A 10536-nucleotide genomic window follows, 5' to 3' on the forward strand; every position below is an offset into this window, starting at 1 on the left:
TATTGTGAGTATTTGATGATGTATGGCATTTCTTAAACAAAAAAAAGAAACTTATAAAAAAAAATGTACGTTTGTGTTTGTGATTTTAATTAGAAAGAAATCCACATCCATAACTGGTAGTTCTTCAGTCTTCATCACAACTTCATTGTCCGTCCCATTACAGTTTGTAGTGTTCTCAGTTGGGAGATGACATCCAGAAAAATGTTTTGGAATCCTCATCAAAAGGGGTTCCTGATGAGTTTTGGGTTAAGCTCGGCAGAAATGATCCCATCAGACAGAATGCTGTGGTCTCCTGGTAGAAGGAGGCAGGATTCCTGCTGCAGTCCTGAGTCGGCATGGCTACACGGCGTGGTTCGGGTTGCCGCAGTATTTCTGCCACAAATCGATGGCTTTGGTGACGATAGCGTCTGTGTTTTCCTGAGGTATCTGGAAGACAAAGATTAAGATCTTAAACAGAGGCAAGTTTATATATATATATATATATATATATATATATATATATATATATTTTATTTTTTACTTTTTCTTACATTACACAGGAACTTAACCACACCCTCTGGCCGGGTGTGGCCCATTAAAATGATCTTATAGCTGAGCAGTATCTCCAGGGCGACAAAAACCAGGATCTTACAGGAGCCACTGATCACTTTGTCCCACACCCTGTAAAAAAATAAATAAATATAAAATAAACACTTAAAGGTCTCAGAAATAGTAACAGGATAGTATGAGCCACAAGGAATTATTCTTGGTATCTTCAAGTGATGCAGTTAAGAAAAATGAAACCTTTTCTAATAAGTTAATCCCAAACAACTGCATTTCCTGTTGTTTCTTAGTTTGCAGCAAGACCACTTTGAACATTCTGTCAAAAAACCTGTGAATAGATTGTTGTACTGTCTAGGTTTGGTAGGATTAGGGTGATGGCTGTAAACTGACCTCTGTAGGCTGGATTCAGGCAGGCAGCCGGCGAAGCAGCGCTTGAACCACAGGCTGTACGGCAGCTGAGGCAGCGCCCCGATGCTCCTCAGGTGGTTCAGCAGCCGAGGTTCCTCCTGACTCAGATAATGTTCCAAACTCTTTGGCTACAACAGAGCAAACCCCAAAAATAAGAAGAAAACTTAGCACTGATGGAAACTATTGCAGAACTTAATTTTATGGCCTCATTTATACAAAATAGTATCGATTCAAGAGCAGTTAATACTTATTAGACAACTTTCTACTGGATGGGCGATACAGGCAAAATTCCCAGTGGAAAACTCCAACATTGTACGTCTTGTAATTTACAAATAAAGAGTAAAAAAGGTAAGGACGGGTTACTTTGCTGAGCTTTTATGCATTTATTGCATCTAAAATTAATCGGGTGGATCCAGCCGTAAAATGACCTATTTCATGTTTTAAAAACAAATTCAAAATTTAAATTCAGCTGGAAAACATGTTAGTTTTTCCTCGGAGTCACAAGTAACACTTACGAGGTGAGGAAGTGAGTCTCCAAACTTAATGTGGAACTGATTTATGAAACACTTGATCAGCCAGTAGCAGTCGATGGAATCGTCAACAATCTCCTCCATGGCTCTGCTGATGGCCAGGAAGTCTTCATTCTCGTCATTCTGGAAATGAAACACAGCAACATTTAGCAAAACAAACCTTTGTACGTGCTGGAGTCTCCAGTATTGCAGTGTGAATTTACTATTAAGTCAGACTAAATTTTTTCCTATTTTATATCCTGTAGTTTTACCAAGATTATTTCTATCTGCTTAATGCCAAAATAATGTGAGAAATTATTAAGAGAATTTTACAAATTCAGGACTTTTCAGACATTTCTTTAGTATTTTCCTTTCAGCTTTTTCCACAAATTTTCTGAGACTGAGATAAGAAGGCTTTTTTAAATGGTCACATCAAACTACTGAATTTATTGTTCAAAAGACACTCTCTTATAGATTTGGTGATATTCTTAGGTTCCATTTGCAAAACCCATTTGTAACCAAGGTTCATTTTCACATAATTCGCATGTTTTCACCTCATGATGGCATCTATTTTGTAAAATGCACCAGTCCCTCCTGCAGTAAAACATCCTCACAACATGAAGGGTTGCTGTTCTCAGGTATGTAAGCATGTCTATTTTTTCCCCTCCAAATACAACAGTGCAATTTATTGACATCAGAGCACGGAATCACACATTTTAATTTTGCACCTGAATACATTTGCAAACTGTAATCTGGCATTTTATGTTGGTTTTGGAGTAGTTCGTTCTTCCTCATTCTGTAGTTTTTCAGAACTCGGTTTACTGGATATGACCTCTCACTCGCTTCATCCAGCTTCTTCGCAAGGTCTGTTTACTTTTGCTCTGGGACTGATACTTTACCTCTGAGACACAGATCCTGTCTTCATCCTAAACCCTATTATGGCACAACATTCTCAAATGTTTATTCTTGTGGATAAATGTTAAAACAGAAGAACATTGCATCTTAAGGCATCTGATATTTGCACCAAAGAATGAATCCGCCTTGTGGAAGTTCACTGTTCTCTTCCTGATTATCTTTGCAGATTTTTTTTTTTTATTTCTCCATGATATCATACAAACATGTTTGGGGTGTTGCCTCAACCCTTCAGTAGTTCTAGCCTGACGCTTGGGAAGAGTGAGGCAAGACATTTGCCATTTCAAACACATTTTGGTTTGCTGCAATAAAATCAGGAGAGACAAGCTGGGGGATATAAAACCTCACTCCCATAACAAACCCAAGAATGTGGGGTTTGCTTCTGCAATTACTGGCACCAATGCTTTTAATTTAGTTGGTTATGTCTTGATGACTTTCACAAACAAATCTTTGAGATATCTGGTTTTAGCTGGCTATAACTCAGTACGTTGCTAATAAAAATTAAAAAAAAGCTTCAAATTCCAAGTGTGATGGAGCTCAGTTTTAATTATGTAAAATCTGGACCACAACCGAGCCATTATTCAATGAATCATTTCCTGAAGATAAGAGTGTATGCAGCGTCAGTTCAGCGCTGATCCACAGAGTGTTACATCTCACCGGCGGTAAGGTCTCGGAGCATCGCGGGAGCACCTGGCTTTCCAGCTGGAACATCCGTAGGTAGATGTGGGTGGAGGGCGTAGATGAGTTAATGTATCTCATCACCTCCAAAGCTTCCACAACGTCCTGGTACTGCTCCTTCCTGTAGCCTCCAACCAAAGAGTGAGAGTCACTGTGTGGAGGGAGGATACCTGCAGTAATAATGACAGTCAGAGACGATGGAAGGTGAGATGTTGTCAGTTTATAACCCCTCTACACAACTACACTTCAAGAAGACAATTAAACCAAATTACAGCTTTGAGAAAAAGTAAGTACACCCCATGATTTGACAGCTTGTAGAATGATTTTAAGCAGCAATAACTCATATTCAGCGTTTTGTGACTGTCTTTATTGGTCTCTCACGTCATTATGGAGGAAGTTTGGAACACATCAGTTTGCCGACATCTGCACAGCTTTTTTAAATGTGTCACACAGCACTATCCATCAGGATGGCACCTGGACTTGGACTGGACCATTGTAATCACTGTCCTGTTTCTACATAAGTCCATCGTCGACTCCATGACAGAGTCACCGCGATCATCATTCCTCCACCACCATGCTTTGCAGTTGATGCTCTTCATTCTGGCCAAACATCTCCACTTTGAGTTTTTTTGTAATTTCCACAACATTGCACGGTCTGACCTTGAGATAAGTTTGATGGAGAGTCTATTCCTGGGCATATTAGTAGAGGTTGTAAATGCTTACACTTGTAACTGACTTTCCCTGAAGAATTGATCGACATTAGATGGTTTGGAAATGGACTTTTATCCTTCCCTTGACGGATGTGCAGTAACAGAAGCATCCGGCAGTTACTTCCTTCTTAAATACTTTTCCCATAATTGATTTCATGAAAAAATAAGTGTTGGTAAGTGGTTAAATTATTCTGACATAAAATTGACAAGAATAAATCCAAGTAAAGTATATGTCACACGGCTTTAACAGTAGGATGATGATATTGAGAGCACAGTTACCATACAGAATGATTAACCAGTAGGGAAACGTTGTTTCATATTCAAATTTCACAAGTGATTGCTGTGTGTTTTAAATGCTTTCTGTTCATTTTTCTTCAATTTTAAAAGGAAGTATTAGTCTAAAAAAAAGCACAAGCAGACATTTTGGTGAATGTGTGTGTGTGTGTGTGTGTGTGTGTGTGTGTGTGTGTGTGTGTGGTTTCTTACCCAGCAGCACCTTCCAAACATGAATCCTATACATGGATGGGAGAGGGAACCTCTGACTGAAGGTGCTGAGTTTTTCTAGATCTGCAGGACAGTAAAATTATTCAGTTGTTTTGATTAGTTAATAATCTCTCACCAATACAACATATGTCATTATTGAATTTTGTTTTCAGTAGTGCTACAGACAAACTTCATAATAAAAAAAAAATCAAATTTTCATCAGTTTTACCCACTTATTTAAGCAGCATTTCAATAATAAGGTTTAAATGATGCTGTAACTGCAGTTCACATGTCAATAAATATGATTTTACACTGTCTCAAGAAGATGCAGCTTAAGTTAAATGTATCACATTAGGTCAACACAATAAAAATATTCTAATAAAATTTTTAATTGGATAGTTACTCCAACAGTATGCCACAGCTTCTTTATTCCCATTTACCAAATGTTCATACTTTTCAATACTCAGTTCTCTAGTTTTATATTTCCATCAGTTTTTATGACATTATGGATATATGTATACAAAGATGCTGCTGAATCTGCTTGCAAATCAGAAAAAGTTGTAATAATTGTTATTTGGACAAACATAGACCATTTAAAATCTTTGAAACTTGGAAACAGGACAGGATTAGCCTAGATTAAATACAGATCCTTTAAATCACAGTTTGCCACCAGCAAAACATTCATTTCACAAAATCTAAAAAGGAATTTAAATCACTTGTTTAGCATCTAAATCCAATCTGGTTAAAACCAGAAATATTTATGAGCTGCATAATCTGTTGTGAAGTGGCAAAGCAGAGGTGAAGTCAAGGCCTTTATAGAAATCTTTAGAAAAAACCCTGATTTTTTTTTTTAAATTCATATCTTTTTCTCCCTTTCATTTAATTTGAGAAGATGTAAAACTGCAAAACCTTTTATTTTCTTCATACCCATCTAACTTAGCCACACTTGGGGAAAATACAAAACTAATTTCATAATTTTCAGGGCTGTGTAAGGAAGTAATGTTCCAAAGAACCCCCATCTAGCATGTGCGTTTCTGACATGTTTTTGTTCTAAAAGTGTTGCCTACCCAGTGGATTGTCCTTGAGAAGTATTTCCAGTGATTTTTTCTCCTCCACTCCTCTGAAACCCACTTTTTCATAATATGCAGAACGAAAGTTCCTCTGAGGGTCATCAGCCATGATGTAACCTGTACAATCAGGTCCAAAAGCAGACATCTTTAGTGGTTCTGTGAATTTACAGTGACGACAATTCACGGTTTTTAGATTATTCTGCAGAGTAACAATATTGGAAAGAGCATTAGTAAAGTAAAAACTGAAATCACTTTTGTTATATTTTTGCTATAACAAAATAGTTATCAAACTTCCCTTCGTTGCAGTTATCTCAAAATCAATCAGCAAGGGATCAGAATCTGCCAATATTTCCTTGACTCTAATATTTTATCAGCTCATTACTAAAAAAAAAAAATATTTCCCCCCTATTGTTTCGTTACATAAAAATAAACAACTCAGACCTCTCTTGGTTTACAAACACATACTTTAATGCCTTATTAGGAATTTACTAAAATTCAAATAAAGACCAGGGACATTTGATTTGATGAGTAAATGGATACAATCTTGTAATTCTTTAATTTTCAATTGGCTTTTGTTGCAAAGAAACCTGGGCCACATTGTTTCTCTTTTATGATTTGGTGCGTCTGCATAGTCATAACATTTTATCAAACTAACTATCCAACTGGTAAATAAATAAATAAATAAATAAATGAGACAGAAAAAGCTGAAATAACAGTGTTCTCTATCTTAAAGTACGTCAGGATGGGAGGCTTAGTAGGAGTGAAGAAGGCTTTGGGGTGTCAAGAAGGGTCCAGAAAGCACAAACACTGTATAATACTGAGGAAGGTACAATAGTGTTGAAAATTGGGTCAACACTGGGACCCAATTTTCAAGTGGGTGTATCTACATGTACAATTAAAAACAAAATTAATAGACTTTCAAAAGAAAGTCAAACAATATTTGATGATAGTCTGTGGTTTTTCCAACAGAAAACGTTGAACCTGTGCTCAGTAAACTCCCCAGATCTGAAACTTACGGAAACACTGCCAATAAGATAATGAGGGAAAGATTTATGAATCTCTTGATGTGCAAGGGCAACGAGAAACAATATGTAAAACTACGTGACATGACAACATAATCGTCTCACCTTGGTGTACTTTCACAACGTCCCCAGTTTGTTGTTATCCTCAGTCCTACATTCGTTGTTTCTGGTTGTGGGAACCGAAAGCTTGAACACGTCACTTTTAAAGCTCGAAATAATAAATGTCTTGATTTTACTCTTTGATGTTTACATTATCTGTTAGGCTACTGAATTAGATTCAACTGGAAGTTGTTGCACCAGATGCTACACTAAAAAATTACAAGCCGCTGACGTATAGAATACAACTTCCGGGTACTACTATCAAAATAAAATCCTTAAGTGAAGTTTTCATATTTAATCAATATCGTTTTATTTCTATTTTATATTAACAGAAACGTAAAATATAAATATATCATAAATTTTATCCAGCCTGCGAGCTAAATTTAGCTTTTCGCTTTTTTAAATCTCACAATTAGCCCTTATTTAGAAGGTCTGTGACGAAATTGAAGAGGCAGGTCTCGATAGATATGATGCGTTTAATTTGTCTCGGATATTAAAAATCTGGGGTAGAAAATATCTAGCCACTTCGTGTCGGCTTTCCTGTGTTCCAAGATAATTTTATATGGTTACAGTAAAATTATCTACTTTCACTAACCAGATAATTATTTTTATAGATGTTCCTACTTTATATAAAGAACAATTTGTGGACAGTTCAATAACTTCTTTCTTCCTTCTTCCTTTCAAACAAAAAAGGGCTAATTTGATTATGTTCTACTCTGTTTGAGTATGCCCAAGAGTTTTCTGAAATGTAAAAAGTAGTAGGGCACAGAAGATATCTTCAGGTAAGTGGCCCAGTAAAGTTATTTAAAAACATTTATGCTGCATTATTTAACGACATACTGAGGGGGTGCAACTTCTTCAACCAGGTATGCATGTAGCTGTCTCTCTATGCAGGAGCAAGCAAGTACACATTTTGAACAGGGATGCATGCAGTGAGTGGACTATGATTATATACTGCTCAAAAAAAATAAAGGGAACATTTCACTTTAATTTTGTGTGTGGCTCCAAATCCAGGCCTCCATTGGTTAATAAATTTGATTTCCATTGATGATTTTTGTGTGATTTTGTTGTCAGCACATTCAACTTTGTACAGAACAAAGTATAGAGCTTTGGAGTTGACGTCACAGGATATGACGTTTTCGTCGCTCGGCGCCATGTCTGGGGTCCACAGACCAAAACAAACTATTCAGAACACCGGTGTTTTCATTGTGTTACCAACCGCAGTAAAGTTGTTTTCAAGTTGGATACTGGATAAACCGAGCTCCACGGAGTAAGAGACGTTCAGCTCAAGGTTGATCCGATTTATGAACGCTAATTTCGGCCAGCTGTTCTTAAGTCTCTCCACAAGCGCTCGGAGTTTCACATTGCTGCTGTCAATTTCCGAACACTCCTGTGCATAAATGCTTTGTCTTGTGACCAACTGATACCAAAAAGTGGACATTCATGCTATTACACGAGGCACACTATCTTCTATTAAAATTTTAAGTCATATTCAATAATTTTAATATTAAATGTTTTCTTCAGTAGCTTCCAAATTGTGTCCCATTAACTCAATCTGCTTGAAATTGTTCTACTAGATTGTATAGATGAGGCACACTCACCTTTATTACATTTGAACACCTTTTATATATTTTTTTAGCTATTTCTGCAGTCAAAATTTTTTATTTTTCTTAGCTTGTAGGTCATGTAACCTATTAACTCAAAATCTGTGTACAATTATTCTATTAAACTATAGATTAGGCATATTTTTATTCCATTTTGACCCCTTTTTTAACCAGAATTATATTAAAAAAAAAAGAAAATTCATAAAATGTATTACCTCAGATGATCATCACTTGTTACCCGTAATGTTCAATTGCATAAAATTCTAGGCCAGGATCTATGTCATTACATGTTCACTTACCTGAAATATGTTAAATACAACAAATATTTATTAAAGTGTGGTCTATTTCATAAAATTTGTCACCTTTATTGTTTAATTACACATTAAATGTTTAAAGATGGGCTCTTTCATCTGGTTTGTGTCATGATGTGGCGGTGGACACAAATGCAGCAGGCAGTGGACTTACTTTATGTGGATGTAGAAACAAGGCTGATCTAACAATAAGAACTAAGGAACACAGAGCAAGAGAAACTAGAAGATCTAAACAAAGAAATAACCCAACTAGAATGACACAGAAAGATACAGACTCAGACATGGAACAATAACTGAACCTATGCTGATCAAATTAAGAAATAAACATTACTAGAAACCCTGCAGGGAGGCTGAAATAAGAAATAACTAGAAGGATAAAATAGAATAGTCATTAAAGAAGGCTTGACATGGACTCAGACAAACAAGGAAAAGCAATAATATTATTCTAACTACACTAAATACCATGAACCACTTAAGTGAATTGAAACACAAAGTTAATAAAATGAAAAGCAAAACAAACCCAAAAACCCAGTGTCTTGACAGATGTCTGATTATATAATTGTTTACTTTAATCACATAAAATATTTATTTAAAAATATAATCTCATTACATGTATGTTTATTACCTGAATATTTAAATATCAAATTGTTACTTAAAATGTGATTCTTTTCTTCACGTTTACATGCAACTTGAAGTGCTTGAATCAAACGATTCATGAATGTTTAATACATTAAATTATTAAATGAGAGAACAGCCACTTCCAACTGTATTTCAACACAAATGGTTCCTGTTCCTCTTCAGAGTCTGCAGCCTTGCTGAGCTCCTCTCCTGGGGTTCCTTCCTCCTCAGCCTCTCCAACTTGCTCCACTTCTGTTGCCTCTGCTACTGTGTTTTCATTATTTACCTCTTCTGGGGTAAATAATGAAATCAGTCTCAGTAACCTGTTGATGGTTTTGCTGTATCTCCTCTTTAATTGACGCCCATGTCGGTCCGATGTTGTGGCGTTTACCTCAGTGACCCACATTCAGCGCTGGACCCCAGTCAGGATTGAGCTCATCCATTTCATACGTCGGTTTGCCTTTAAGAGGACATATCAGAACACATCGCTATTAAAGCTGTACATTTGATAACACTAGTAAAATAGTTTACTTCACAATAATGTAATAACCTCGATGTCCACTGACAAAACTCGGACTATGCTACATAAACAATATTAGCCCGAGCTAAACAACAGAAACTGAACGTAAGAACACTCGGACAAAATCATAGAACAACATTATGACACAAAACCAACAAAGCAAATTTAGACACTCACCAGAAAGGAAATGTCTGGAGGAAACTTGTAGGTATCTGGGGATTTTCGAGAACGTGATATCAAGACGTGTCACCGCTGATACCAGGACATTCGTCTTCTTTTCGTTAGCACCGATAGCTTAGCCTCCTCACGTTGTTTCCAAGCAGGATAATAGTGAAACCAAAGTCCGTCTTATATCCTTTTACCGTTTCAGTCGTGTGATCGGACATTACAGACAATAACGTAGCAAGTTCGTACCATAGCTAAATTATTTTAAGTAACTTGGATTGAAAAAATCTGCGAGACTGTTTTTTTTATACTGCGAGACTGTTGTCTATGGACCCCTAAGATGGCGCTGATACCCCTCAGACTAGAGCAGTGACGTCACGCTCCAAAGCTCTATTCAATGAGAATATTTCATTCATTCAGATCTAGGATGTGTTATTTGAGTGTTCCCTTTATTTTTTTGAGCAGTGTATTTTAGACGACTGTTAAATGAAATTTAAGACAGAGAGGTCAAGTTTAGATCTGAATCCATTGTGAGTTGAAGTTTGTAGAAGGGCGTACTACTGTATTTTGCTGTTTATTTACATTTGTGGTTTAAAATGGACTAGTGATGCAACGGTGGCTTCTCCAGGATGTACCCCATTTCTTGCAACTGAGGGATGCATAAAAAGTGTTTGGAAAAAACACAATTATCATAACTAACTTTATAGCAGGTCAAATAGAGTGGAACTAATTATTACTTTTAATGTTTCGTAACTTGTAATGTCTTCACAGCTAATTTACAACTATCTGTGTCACAATGTATTGTATATAGTTGCAAGTAACCAGGCTTGCATGAAATGTCATATGCTATACACAGATGTAACAAAGGTTCAAAATTAAATAAT

General features: G+C 36.4%; 1 protein-coding gene and 1 long non-coding RNA gene across 2 annotated transcripts; both read right to left on the reverse strand.

Annotated features, from left to right (window-relative positions):
- Window positions 1-66: 66 nt before the first annotated feature.
- On the reverse strand, window positions 67-6713 carry tbc1d7 (TBC1 domain family, member 7). Its single transcript, XM_014981216.2, has 8 exons — window positions 6441-6713; window positions 5311-5430; window positions 4247-4327; window positions 3030-3220; window positions 1467-1604; window positions 934-1079; window positions 531-660; window positions 67-426 (listed from the first exon to the last, which is right to left on the reverse strand). The coding sequence occupies exons 2-8, from the start codon at window positions 5420-5422 to the stop codon at window positions 340-342; spliced, it is 885 nt and encodes a 294-aa protein (XP_014836702.1). The 5' UTR covers window positions 5423-5430; window positions 6441-6713; the 3' UTR covers window positions 67-339.
- A 2182-nt stretch (window positions 6714-8895) lies between these two features.
- LOC148159971 (uncharacterized) lies at window positions 8896-10002 on the reverse strand. The gene is made up of 2 exons (XR_015762691.1): window positions 9665-10002; window positions 8896-9427 (listed from the first exon to the last, which is right to left on the reverse strand). It is a non-coding gene; the product is annotated as an uncharacterized LOC148159971 (long non-coding RNA).
- Between the last annotated feature and the right edge of the window lie 534 nt (window positions 10003-10536).

This window comes from Poecilia mexicana, unplaced genomic scaffold (genome assembly GCF_051168715.1).
Source record: "Poecilia mexicana isolate PSO_F unplaced genomic scaffold, ASM5116871v1 scaffold_4, whole genome shotgun sequence".
Lineage (NCBI taxonomy): Eukaryota > Metazoa > Chordata > Actinopteri > Cyprinodontiformes > Poeciliidae > Poecilia > Poecilia mexicana.

What these genes read in the sequence shown, in the direction of transcription:
- tbc1d7 (XM_014981216.2), bottom strand. Translation starts at nt 5,422, where the DNA reads ATGGCTGATGACCCTCAGAGGAACTTTCGTTCTGCATATTATGAAAAA. An exon ending in TCTCAAGGACAATCCACTGG is followed by an intron (nt 4,328 to 5,310) that starts GTAGGCAACACT and finishes ACTGTCCTGCAG; the next exon opens with ATCTAGAAAAACTCAGCACC. An exon ending in GCTCCGAGACCTTACCGCCG is followed by an intron (nt 1,605 to 3,029) that starts GTGAGATGTAAC and finishes TTTCATTTCCAG; the next exon opens with AATGACGAGAATGAAGACTT.